This window comes from Crocodylus porosus, unplaced genomic scaffold, assembly GCF_001723895.1.
Source record: "Crocodylus porosus isolate Cpor-Errol unplaced genomic scaffold, CroPor_comp1, whole genome shotgun sequence".
Classification (NCBI taxonomy): domain Eukaryota; kingdom Metazoa; phylum Chordata; order Crocodylia; family Crocodylidae; genus Crocodylus; species Crocodylus porosus.
Window position 1 is genome coordinate 107,841,326 of NW_017728931.1, and position 14,332 is coordinate 107,855,657.

The window sequence follows — 14,332 nt, forward strand, 5'->3', positions numbered from 1 at the left end:
ACCCAAAAGGAGGACATATCCAGGAAAACCCAAATGTATGGTAACCCTATTACATGGGGTTATCAGATGGCAGGCAAGTTATAATGTGCCATGAATCCAATGTCTAGATTTAGTCTATGATTTTGTTGCATCCAACAGATTAATATCCTATCCAGGAGAGCACCATACAACTGTAGATTTTCCCTGAAGAAGAGTATTTGTACCTGAAAGCTTGAAAAGAACAATTTTTCCAACTATTTAGTTGATCTAATAAATAATATCACATTTACCCAAAGAACCTGATCTACTTGTGTCCTTAGATCAACACAGCTACAGCCAGCACCCCAGTCCTGGAGTAATACTTTTTTCTATAGCTGCTTATTTTTATGTGATAGACAAACACAGGAGTTGTCAACTGGGGGTATGTGTACCCCCCGGGGGTACTTGGAAAGGGTCTAGGAGGTACACATGGGTGGGCGAGGCCAGAGTACTGCTATGCACCACCCCATGCTGCTGTCTCCCAGAGAGGGAGGGGGGGCAGTGGCTCCCTTCTGTGGGCCCCAGGCACTGCCTGGCTGGCCAGGCATGGGAAGATCATGGGGTGGAGCTTGTACATGGGAGCCACCGTCACTATCTACCACCGCATGCAAGCCCCTCCCTGCTCCGTGTCCAGCTGCTGCCACCCCCCACCGCAACCCACTCCACCTGTAAGAGGTTGAAAACCCCTGGACTAAATGAAACATTTTACTAGCTAGAAGTTCTCTTCCCCCTCCCCACCACATTTTACTAGTGGTATCATACAATAATACTGCCTACTCTCCAATGACAGTCAGAAAATAGGACAGTAATAATACTGTACAACTATCAGTTTAAGGCAGCCAACATCTATCAGGAAAAAAAATAAGGCTTCATTTAGATCTATCATTTTACCCAATAAAAGTAAAACAACTGATCCTGCAACAGTATTTTTGTGCCGTGTCTTCTTTGAATGTAAATGCCTTGACTTTACCTCATTTATGAAAAATTAGTGCATTAAGAAAGTTTCTGAAAAAGCCTCCACTGTGGGATCTGTGTTCTAGTTCAAAGGTTGAACCATACTGGACTCTGTTCCTCGTCTTTTCAGGTTTGTTGTTTTTGGAACTTTATGACTGGCATTTACTGGCACTGCTAAATGTAAGTAACTAACTTGGTTATTTGCATTAAGTAAATTCACTATATTTAGGTTTATCTAAGCATGTTATAATAGACATGATCTCAGCGCTGAGAGAACAGATCTTTCCCCCCCTCCATATCCTGTGCCCTTCAAATGAGAGAAAAGAAAATATATCTTAGTCCCAGTTGCCCATGGGGAATTAGACTATAGGCCTTTACTAGGTGCAATTTCTCTCTAAGGTACTTCCATACTGTGGTTATGGAACAATATTAAACACCCAACCAACTTAGACAGACAGACAGACAGACAGACCCTGAAAATAAAAATAAAAAGATCTGAACTTGCAAACATTTATTGAGCCTCCCACCCCTATGTAATAGCTCTTACCAATTCCAGATTAGGAAAATGAGCCAAAAAGATTTCTTGACTTCTCAAAGTCATACAGCAAATCAGCTGCAAAGCTGGGATACTTCTGACTTCCAGGCCTTGCTCCAAGAAATGTAAGCTCTTTAGAAGCATATTTAAATTACTATTATACTGTAAAACACTAAATTAATGCATAAAGTTGATTTCCACTCCCTCACCTCAAGCAGTTTAGCACAAATTAAGTTTGATGCTAATCAATCCTAGCAGTTTTCAGACAATCTGGAAATCCATTATTTCTTCTGGCTGCAACTGAAATATTTCCAAGCTATTTCATTACTAAGAGTTGCACAGATTGCTGTACACTTTGTTTATCTGTAGTTTGGACCTAGTATTCATTTCTCTCACCCACGACACCTGAACTTGTCACTGACAGGATATTCATAGTTGAATCCAAAGGTTTGCCAATATAATGCAGGATTTTATATTTCCATGACAATAAAGAGATGAGAAAGCTGTTTTATCCAGTGGAAACAGAACCATGAGAACAGGCAGGAGGAGGGGGATAAAATAAAGTAACAGAGAGAAAAAACAAAATCAAATAGTTTCTAGTAGCACTTTCCAACTAATAACCAGATGAGATGTGCAAGCACTAAATAGATACAGACTGGCACAAAGATAGAAAAAATATTGTAAAAAGAAAGTGAGATGCCCTGGCCACAGCTTCCTTTCATAAATAAATTTGATTCAGAGATTGAAAACATTATCTAGAAAAAAAAAACTAAAACAAGCCTGTTCATGTTAAGATGCTGAACCTTAAAATGCTTCAAATATTACCTACTGCTTCCCGCCCCTCCACCAAAAAACACGTCTCACAGTTCAGAGCAAAAAAGGAAGCCCTTTCAATATTAAAAATGTAACATTTCAAAAACTATGTTGCAGAAAATACTAATGGTAACTATGATATGGTATCATGGAACAGAACCCAACTGAATTTTACTCAACACACTACCAATTTGAATAAGCAGCCCTGCAGAGTCTGTTCTTATTCCTTTCAGGATAATGGCAGAGCTCTCACTAGGGAGCAGGGAAAGACCCCTTCTGAATCCTCTAAACAATGGCCTGCAGTCAAGTTTGGATAGGCAGAACCTGGAAGCTACTTGAGGTCTCTGAAATCAATGAAACTTTGCAAGGACACAAAAGGATTCGGGTGTGAATTTAGGATCCGATCCTGTTAAAGTACCACACAAGACTGTCTTTGAACTAACGTACTTAAATTAAATTGTATTATCCTGCTCTAGAAATCATACCATAGTACATCCAGATATATAGCTTAGACGGTGGTCAGATTAGTCTGGGTTCTATGCAAATTGAGACCCTATGCTCCAGTTTGTGCAAGGACTGCTCCTGCCTGTTACTTCTTAGGATGTCTGCTTGAAATCCAGGGAGGGACCAAGGCATGATCCTTATTAGTTCTCAAACTGAGGGGAGGCCAGTGGCAAAAATCTATAACTGAACCCTTTAAATATAAACATACATCATGCATGTCTTAATCAATGTCACAGTAGGAGCAGCATAAGGCTATTAGCTGAGGGGATTCATGTGAAACAAAGCAAAGAAATTGCCAAAACACATTTGAGGAAACTGGGATTCCAAGCTTTATTTTCATTTGCAAATATTAGTTCTTCAGTTTCTGGACAATTATACATACAGCAAAAGTTCCAGAACATCACTGATACTTTATACATGTTTATCTCATTACAGAATACATGTATAAGCTAAATCTTAGGAGGTCAAATTCCCCTCAGATAACAATTGTGCAGCTGTCAGTGGGATACACCTCAATATAGGGGAGAGGAGAATTTGGCCAAACAGAGCACACAAAGGTTTTTTTAAACAAAACATGGTTGGGGGAAGCAACAGCAAGTGTAGAGACAACATTCCAATTCTCCAAGCATCCTGTCCACCCATCTTAATTCATATGCAAACCCTTGTCCCTGGCTGCTTCTTGTGTGACATTGAATAGGAGATGTGTGAAGGTGACAGACAGGGTTTATCAGTGAAAGCAGAAGTTGCATGAGACTTTTTGGTTCTCCTATCTATGTAAACATTTGCCTCTCTTTCCAGCAAACTTTACCCACATAATACACCTCTCAGACATTTTAAGAAATATAAAACTTGGCATGCACAGAGCCACAGGAAGGTGATCTGAGCTGAGAGAAGGAGCCTATTTTTCTTCTCTGGGCCCATTTCTGGTTAGATTTACATAGCCTGAGTGATCAGGATTGTCCTCATATGAAAAACTCTCCAAATTAGAGGACATAACTCAGCACAGCTGGAATACCCTACATGGCAGCCAAGCCCTTAGAGCGGTAAAATCAGGGGAGGGATTAAGCATGCCATCAGTTGTTTCTCCCAGATATTCCAACAGAAGCAAAAGTTCCCCTTGGCTAACTGGAAGCCAGCCCAGGAAAAACAGACTCTGAATGTATTTTACAAACTGCCCAGAATTCTCCCTGGTAAACAACTAAAAAAAATATGGAAGTTTCAGTTTGAGAGAAACAATGAATCTATGAAAGCCAGTGATATCTCTTTCCACTTACTGGGGAAAAGGAGTGACCTTGGATTTCTCAATGTCCACAGCACTTCCCATGGATATGCATAAATATTACTCTAGAGCTACAGTAACTTGGTTGGAATAGTCATATAGGGAAAAATCAGACTGAGATGTGCAAAAAGTTAAGCAATTCATTCACCCTCCTTGTTTTGAACACCTCCATGCTTACCTGTGTCTCCTTTTCTTCCCCAGCTGGGTTTAGCAGTAAGCCAACCATAGACTAGTCAGCCCAGTAAGCAACCACAGAGCTATCAAGCGCTTTGCAACCACATAAGACAGGCCCGAGATTTGGTATTGTGCATTAAGAACACAACCAGACAGCAAGAGCAGCAAATTCTTGAAGACCCAGGATGTTAAAAATATTACCAAGTGTTTGATAATAAGAAATCGAGTGATAGAAATTCTCAGCAGCTGGAATGTTTCTGGCAAAGGGGCGATATGTAATTGTTCCTCTTCACAAATCAGGGGTTATGGAGGGGCACAGGAGAGAAAGCTTTCTGCTTTACAGATCTAATATAAAGTGCAACTTCAAAATGTGTCCAGTACTCTTCAGCTTCTAGATATTATAGGAAGTGGAGCCACAAAACAAGGTGCTTGGCAAGAAGGTGAGGGACACACCAATTATGCCTTCCCTACTCTGCAAATGTGAATGGAAAGAAGGATCAGCCTTCTCACCAGAAAGTTCCCTCACTTACATATCCCCTGTTTTTACTGTCAATTTTTCAACCTGCGCATAATATAAAAATTGAGATGACACCTAGGTTAATCTTCAGACAGTCAGACTTGGGTCTCCAACCTACACTTTTTTCCTCTAGGGAAAAATAGGGAATGTTGGTAAAAAAAGAGTTGAAGGTCTTTTTCTGCAACCAGAGAGACTAAATCTTGAAATAAACATTTGGCCTTACCTTAACATGCTTGTCCTCGCTCTATAGTCACATAACCTTACTGCTGTGATCTACCCTTCCTCTTCCCTGGGCCCTAGAACACCTTTCTTGTGCCAGGCAGGGCAGTATTCTTTCACTAGCCCATTACCCATCATGAATGATGGAGCATTTCAGAGAGAGTTTATATGACCCCCCCCCTCACGCTTTCGGGCCAGCCATGTAAACCAGGGGCAAGCAATTATTTTGGGTGGAGGGCCACTTACCAAGTTTTGACAAGGTGTCAAGGGTCACATGAGTATCTCCAACCCTTGGCAGGTGCTCCAACCCTTGGCAGTCACCATCACAGCAGTTATATGCTCCCAGTGACTGGTCCCTCTTGAGTCGGGGGGGTGGGGGGGGAAGGGGGCACTAGTGCTCTCCATGCCCCCCTACCAGCCAGAGCACTTGCCTGTGCTCCCAGGCTCAGGAGTGTGCAAAACTTCCAGAACCTGGGGATCATGGATGCCTTTACCCCCAGGCCTGGGGTTTTTACACTGGGCATGATGCACCCCTGTTCCTGGCAATTCAGCCAGGTGACAGGGCTCCCAGCCACAAACGGAGACCCTGCTCTACACACAAATAAGAGCTCACTAGCAACCAGCTATAAAGTTAGTATACATTTTGAGGCCTAACTTTATAACTGGTTGGAGCTTTATACCTTGTGATAGGTACTTTGCATATGTAGCTGGTACTAAGGTTACAGGTGTTGTGCAGTTACATGTAGAAGGAGGGGGCCATAGTGAGAGAGTATGGCTCCCTCCTATTGCGAGTTAATTATTAACTTGCTATTCTGCTTGCCCATGACAACTGAGCATAAAGTTCCTAAAATGGAACTAAATTAGAGACTGATCCTAAAGCCTTTTCTCAAGTAAGAATCCCAGTAAAAAAAAAAAAAAAAAAAAAAATCAAGCAGGCTACTTATGACCAAGAATTGTAGGATCAGAGCCTTAGATTCCAGTCCAATGTGAGAACTTTAAAAAGCATCATCTGTAACTTTTATATTATTAAGGATACTTGTACAGGGTCTATAATTAAACCTAAAAGAGAAGTCTCCTCCTTTTGCCAGCAACTGTATTGCATCAATTAAATGGGTAAATAGGATCTTTCCCTAGAGGGGGTACCATGTGACCCTATATTGATTAAGACTGCAGTGGAACGTTATTTGCACTCTTATTGCATAATGGAAATCAGGAGGTAGCCGTCATGGTTTCAGAAGACAAATTGCTGGTATCTGAGAATTCATAGGCTTCTTTCTTCCTTGCTGTTCTCAATTCACAGCTAATGTTAGTTTTACACGGCTTAGTTTCCTAAAAAGCTGTCTACTACGCTCTCTTCAACCCTGAAAAGTGCTAATCTAGGTAACCCTATCTTAAGATAGATGTTAAAGTGACCATTATGTCTAATCATTACTTCAGAACTACGCATTATTTAAGAGGGTAGTGCAGCTTCAGAAGAGGACATGGAATTGGAATTTAGGTACAGGAACCCACGCAAACACGGCTCAAAGGAAGGAGGGGGGAAAAAAAGTTGCCAGCTACTTTTAAATTTCATTGGTGTCTTGTGTACCCTGACTTTTAGAGCAAGAAAATTATTTGACTAGTGCAAGTCCAACACTTCCAAGTTTACATTCTGACTATGGACCGAGATCAACCATTTGCCCAAAACAATTCCTTAGCTGAAATGGAGAGCCAGTATATTCTTCACTGTAAGCCAAAATAAAGGACAGCAAGTAATCTCCTTCAGAACATCTGAAGGCAAACTCAGGAGCAAGTACATTTTTTAGTGCGTGGAAAAAAAACCCACCTTCTTCATTTTGAGAAAGCCTTAAAAGATCATCAAGTTCTACTTAAATTATCCCCTTTCTTCCTTTCTCATTTAAAAATCAGTCAAAAATAAACAAAGCAGACAATAATTTTCAAAATGCTGATCACTTAATGCCTGATCCTGCACCACTGACTTCCTTAACATGTTGTGCTCACTGAAGTCCACGTTTTAGCCATATTAGAATTACTGTAAGACTTTTTTAATAGAAAACACCAGCATGAATATGGGTTTGAAGCAGACAGTAACAAACTCAGAGACAAGTTAAAGCCACTGCATGTACTAAAAGCAGCTAGCATCCAATTTAACATTATCTGTATACCATGAAACAGGACTGAAAATTAAATGTTAGCTGCACAATCAGTTCTGAGTTATTGATTAGAACTCTTTCATCTCTCAATCCCACTTGACAAGTTTAGATGGGCAGGTTTGCTTTCCTACCATTTACACTGCAGAACTTAATAAAAAATACATTCAAGAAAAGTAATAGTATGTCAGTACAAACACTATACTAAACTGATCTCCCATAACCACCATCTAGACCAGAAGAAGAAAAAACGAGATATAGATATAGATATAGGTATGATTTCATGGGTGACATTTCATTACATTTTATTCATCTATTCACACAAAAATCAATATCACTAGCCTATTACAAGCTTATTTTCCCCATTTACAGAAAGTATCTGATCCTCCCACAAATGGATTTCTGCTGAAAACGTCTATATGATTTTCTTGGAAATACGCAAAGCAAGCCAAACCAACTCTTGAATGTGGAACTAAATACAAAGCCAATGTGAACAGTGACAAAAAGCTAGAGAACTAAACAAATGAGACAACATGCCAGCCTCTCCATTTTCAATTCCATTTGGCTTTCATGGTTTTCTAGTTGTCAGTTAATTAACAATGAACTATTACTAACTTTTCTTTCTTGACCTGTCATACTGAGACAGTATGGGCTTGGATATAGCCTGTCTAGTACTTCCTGTTCTCATCTACAACTGTATGAAGTGACTGCAAAAATCAGAAGGACAGTATTTATACCCACTTTACACTTATCTAAATGATGCAAGAACAAATCCATAAGGCTCATTCAAATATTATGATTATAGTTAGGCTACACACACACACACACTAAACTGGAAAAATTCTCCTGGGTTTTTCTGGTAGGAAACAAAAACAAAAAAACACCATCACAAAAAAACAAAACCTTTATTCCCTCAGTCTACCTGGAGGCAGATGGCAGCAGTACATAGTGCACCCCTAATTGGCTCAGATTAGCCTTCATTGCCCTGAAACACAATATCCGGACTGTGAAGGGGGAAGTGTTTTGCTCTCTGCTGGCTGGAGCAGCAGAGTCAAGCACACAACATACTGTCTCTTCCGGGGAGGGAGAGGTGGGGGGTACAAGAGCAAAGTACCCTGACATGCTGGAAGACTGCTGTGGCCTCTTCCCAGAAGAAAATGTATACAGACATTCACACTCCCAGGAGAAAAACTCTCCAGGGTTTAACCCAGTTTTTCCCCCAGGTTATTTTTCTCCTGTACCATCCATTTTTGCTCTGCGAGAAAAAACCTGAGCATCTGTATACTTATGGTTTCTACTGAGAGCACAATGACTTGGGAAAGACTGAATATATTTGTACATGGCCTTAATTTCTTATTTCTCCAATTTGAGATCAAATGGAAAATGTTTCTAGAAATATTAGTGCTTTACCACTTTAAACCCATTTCATAATGGGCCTTATCCAAAATCCTTTAAATTAATGTGTGTTCATTTTGCACAGCTAGTTTATAGACCATTGTACTTTTGGAAACGTGAAGCCAAAAATAGTAGATGTCCATTTGGATCAAGAGAGGAAATTTGACTGGTCATGTTCACAAGTAATTATGTAATAAAAATAGCATCCATTACGTTCATCATCCCCCAAAACAAGCAAACAAAAAAAATGCAACAGCTGAGGATTTTCAGAGGGGTCTCAATCAAGTGAAAAATCTCATTTACACTTTTAGACCAGTGGTATTAAACACTATTATATCAAACTTGGAAGAAAAAAAACCCACAAAAAAACAGTGTACTGAACTGCACCCCTGACTAAACTACTCAAAAGTTTATGCCAAGTCTGCCTGATATTTTCAACCGTTCACATTCCCATTAGGACCTTTACTTTAAAGAGAGGCACATAAACATTTTGTAGATAACACTTTCAGTAACTATATCACAGCTAAAGAGGATGGATAACGTTTCCGAGTCAACTGGTCTAATATTTGCTTCCAGAAGTGTATAGTGTTTTCTCCAGTACAGGTAACATGCTAACTGTTCCTTTTTCACACAAAAAAAATACTCCCCTCATAACAGTCCATTAGTCAATGTGGACAACTGGAAGCAATCCAATGTTAAAAAAACAAACAAACAAACACCACCAAAACCTAGAAAGTAATAAAATCCCCATGCACTCCTGTAACACATTTTAGTTCCGAGATGATACTTAAATAAAATGCATTCATGGAAGCCAATTTTTAAACACTCATACTATTAGAATCTTTGTTTTCACAATACCCAAAAGTATTAGCCTAATTTAAGAACTAGCTGCTTGCCAAACATCATCAGTTTGAAATCACACAAGGACAAAAAAACATCGTTAATAGACAACTCTCCATTTTCCTTAGGATAATGTTAACTATGAATTTTCTAAAGTTAATTAGAACTTAACAAGAAAGAGGAGATGGCACTCCAGAATGATGTAATAGCCAGCAGAGAGTTTTCTTTCTATTTTAGAAGTTAATTCCAGGAAAAAGTTAAACAGCAGGAGTTCTAGGCCCTTGAAAATAATAATTTATAATGCAAGCACTCACCAACTCTGTTACCAAATCCTGCTCATCCTACTCACATAAATACTTCTATTATCCCCTATCAGTAAGATTGTTTTCTATGATTTCTCTCTTATGCTATGGGGCAGGAAATTAATATTAGCACTTTGATATTTTGGGTGAATTTTAACAAGCAATATAATTTCAGTCACATAGCACAGACATGCTGAACAACTCTTAAAAGTAGCTGCTTACTCTGCTCCTAGTGAAACCAAACAGAATCCAGAATGATAGGCATTACCAAAGAGGCACTTACTACCTTGAAATATAAGGCCTTCACTACCTTGTTTGGGGTAAGTTATTACTCTAGATTTCAACCCTTTAGTTTTTTCAAATACCACAATTATATTACATATTGTATTCTGGCTAGCATTTAAATGAAAAAAAGTAAAAATCTTTACCTACCTTAAAAAGTCTTAAAATATTTGCAACCATAATGGACACAGAACTTGCAGCAGCACCTATTACACCTGATATCTTATCTGGCTTAGTGAAAATAGGTGGATCTCCATTAGCACACTTTACATCTGAACCATCTTTTTCTATCAAGGCTTGCACAAAGGTTAAGGATTGTTCCAAAGCGTAAGTGTCCCTGGAACACGTATCAAGGATCCGGACACCTAAAGTGATATTGGCAAGTAGATCAGGGTCCTTATTGATCTGGTCTATCGCATACAGCATTGCCTCTAGTCTATGGATCCCCTTCTCCTTCTTCAGCTCTCCACAAGGCACCCCTCTATCCCCTTTTGAATGGACAGGAAACAGTCCTCCCAAGATGATGTCCCCATCCAGTCGAATGGAGTGAGCATATTCCTGGCCATAAGTTCTTTGCATCATAGTGAGTATCCAGTAGAATTTGGCTGTTAATAGGAAAAAACAGTGGCAAGAGACTAGTCGCTTTCCTTTGTATACCATTTTCTCTGAATATGTTGTTTCTTTCCAAGACCCTAAGTTTCTTGTTGCTAAAGGAGAAGGTGGACCATTTGTAGCTACACCTTCTGTAGGCTACCATCAGTGCCCACTGAGTAACAATATAGAACCGTGCAACAGGTAGAAAATAGACGTCAACAAAAGTTCTTAAAACATGTTTTACAAAAATTGCCCATTGGAGTCAAGGGTAAGTTTGTTTTCTGGAGAGGTGTTTTCAGCTACTGTAGATTGATATAAAACTTAAGTTAGTATTTCTGGTCCTGATGCCAGGAGGAGGTCAATGATTTCTGTCCTTGTATGTTGTCCTGCAGCTGAGGTACTCCTGAAAATTAAGTGAAAAATACAGTTTAGTTCAGCAAATTCATGCTTGTCACACTGTATACTTACTTTTGAATATGAGTTACATAGCCTAGGTTTTACTTCCATTTTCTGTAAGGGATTAATTCTTGGCCCTCTGTGAATTGGAACACCTGGCTGCACTGTACTAAGAGCTGAGAGATTGATGACACCAGCAGAGCAAAAACAATACTGAGCTGACTAAACTTAGCTTGATGCTCAGAGTCAGATCAGTAATTGTTATTTACCTTTGCCTTGCATAAAACATCCAGAAACAGAGACTACAAACCATTTTGTTTTGCAGCATTTCTCCAATTGTGTTGTTCTAGATGCATTCATGATACTACAGTTTAGGCCAGGTACTGGTCCTACAAAGACTTGTCTACATTTAATTAGTAGTTCTACTGATTTTATGAACATCACTAGTTTAACTAAAGTCATGTACACATTTGGCATTTTGCAGTACATGGCCATAAGCTCTTTGTATAATAACCCTGTTATTTCTCCAGCCCAAATTACTTTTATTTCTGTTCCACATGCAACTATGGTACCACATACATAAAAAAAAAATTAAATAAATGAATATCATGGGATAGTGACAAAGTTCCTAAGCAGAGGGGTCATGATGTATTTTACATATTGGGGAACAGCAATAGCCAAATCGCAGTTTCATTTTTCAGGCTTCTTTTACCAAAAACAAACACACACGCACAAACACGCACACAAAAACCCCTACCACTGATTTCATTGGGCCAGAATTTCATCCTATATGTTTAAACATCTGACTAATACTCTCAAGTATTTCTAGAGCACTTAACACCCCAGTATGCAAGCATCAGTATCTAAACATTCAAAAAACATAACTAACTTCTTCCAAAATAGCGACAAGTTATTTTAGGAAAATCTAAACTCAGGTATCCTCAGTATTGGGAAGAGAATATAACACATTTGAAGTATTCCTCCCACCCCACCACACCCTCAATTTTGTCTTAGTATGACCTATGGTAATGTAATTCCAATGCAACTCAATAATCCATTAAACTGATCATCTTCCTGTAAATTGTAGTTATTTCAGTTTTCCCCAATCTGAATATTACTTAGATCACAAAAGCTAAGTAAGAATTTTGAAGTAATGGATGTTTGAAGACCTATAAAAGAGAACAACAGTAGAATGTCATCTATTTAATGAAAAAGTATCTCACTGTGATTCAGTAACAAAACAAAGGCTTGAAAATGAAACATGTATAGTTGGTGTGAATAGAAGTATTGCTATTGGGAATAGTAGAGCACTGGGTGTATAAAGACCAAGACTTTCAATACCTTGAAATATTTAAGTTTAGTTTGGTTTTTAAGTTTAGTATAGGAATCTAAAAGGAGAAATATCCTTGCTGATTTGCTAATCTCATTTTTCTCCTTAGGACTCTTAACAAGTATAAATTAATAAAAGCCCAGTAAGTTTACTGCCAATTGTAAAAAGACTATTAACTCCATGTTCTCATCCAGACAAGTTTGGCCATACGGTATGTGGTGCTGCAGACATATCTGTGCGGGGGGGTTGGACCTCTGGTTATCAAAAAAAAACATGTAAAAAAAAAAAAGCAGATGCTGCTCAAAACCAGACTTTGGCTGACCAAAGTCATGTTTTGGAGCCTGACTGGCATTCAGATGGCAGGATTGCTGCTGCTGCAGCCCCAGGAGGCCCCCAGGACCCTAAGTAAGGCTGCTGGGGCCAAACCAGTGCTGGCCCCAGCCTCTTCTACCCCACCTGGGTAATCTGCCTGTGGCAGAAGGTGCATGGTCCAGGCATTCCCTGGGGACAATTAAAAGAAGCACAAGGTGTTCTGCTGCTAGTTGTCCCCAGGAAGCCAAATGTTCACGCTCATGTCAATGCAGCCAACCTGTTCTTGGTTACACAAGTAGAAACTGAGGTAACTCCAATGATTTCAATTGCATTAAGCCCAGTATCATAACTAAAGGCGGGGATGGAAAAAGGAGGAAGACTAGGGCACCAACCTTCAAGGTGGTGCAAAGACAGTAGCAGCTGTGCTTCCAGTATTGCTACTGCTCAGGACATTCAGAGGCCCAGATACATCTCTGATTAATCCAGATTTATATTAAAGTAACTGAGGGCAGAATTTGAACTGCCATGTAGAGAGAATTATAGGATGCATCATTAATGGATAAGAAATGGTTGTTAACTTTACTGTCCCAACAGGAAAATAGGACTATGAAGTCAAAATAATAAGATGGATACAGTCACAAAAACAAACAAAAAACCCCACTCCTCATCTAAGTAACTCACAAAGACGTTATTTCCTTTCTGTTCTCTTTGATCATTATTAATAAAAACACATTTAGACAGTATATAGTAATGCAATTTTAAAGGATTCTGGACTCATTTTCTTTAATATAAGAAAACTTGAAATGGCTCTTATTTAATACCATATAACTATTTAGAAGATGAGGATAGCGAATTGAAAATAAAGTCTCAGAATAGTCATGAGAAAACTGCTTTCCCCACTCCTCCCAATATTGTTTGGTGCTCAATTTGACTGAAGTCCATTTATCAAACAAGAAAGACTCTACTCCGACTGAAGCTTCTGAAATAGCCATCTGTTTTTATATACCAGAACAACAATTGCTTAAACAATGCTGTAGCCCAATTTCTGAAGGAAATACAGGAGGAACAGTGGGTCCATCACTTTATCTAGAATGAGTAAGTTTACATTGACTAAAAGTTTTAAGTAGGGTTGAAATGTTATTGTAACCACGATGACTTTTGAAGCTTTAAAAATATATGATTTTTTCAATGTAATATTATAGTTCACTATTAGTCACACTGTCATATACAGTTAATATTTTTACTTTCTAAAAAGAAGTATTTTTTTCATTGCTCTAATAGCCATAATCTGTCTATATAATGAAAGGAAATTGTGTATGAAGCATTCATCTTAATTTAATACATTTTACTCTTGTTGTATGTCAGCTAAAAAAATAAAAACCCTTATTATTCTGCTTAATTTATTCACAGCACACCATTTTTGCTATAATGATTGAGGGTTATAGTATGTTGTAAGCTTGCTAAACTAAGCAGAAGACATTTTATCTAAATTATTTTCATTTTTATCAATGATTTTTAGTTAAAACTAAAATATTGACATGCTCAGTTATAAATCCAGACAACCTTATTACATATTCAAAATGAAATGCACTTTAGAGTGACCATAAACATCTGAATTAATCCAAATTTGGGGCTTAGGGGTCTGGGAGCTCAGGTGGTGTTTTCGTCGATCCTCCCAGTCTCGGGCTATGGGCTGAGGAGGGAGAGGAGGATCCACG

General features: G+C 38.8%; 1 protein-coding gene across 3 annotated transcripts in view; it reads right to left on the minus strand.

Annotated features, from left to right (window-relative positions):
* Window positions 1-14,332, minus strand: part of GRM8 (glutamate metabotropic receptor 8) — a 570,128-nt gene that overhangs the window by 549,959 nt on the left and 5,837 nt on the right. For 2 of the 3 annotated variants that reach the window (XM_019543461.1, XM_019543459.1), the window contains exon 2: window positions 10,133-10,979. In XM_019543461.1, the coding sequence (XP_019399006.1) occupies window positions 10,133-10,642 (510 nt within the window). In that variant the 5' untranslated portion in view covers window positions 10,643-10,979. Of the gene's footprint in view, window positions 1-10,132; window positions 10,980-13,006; window positions 13,611-14,332 lie in introns of those variants that run through there. The other variant, XM_019543460.1, reaches the window with a different exon arrangement.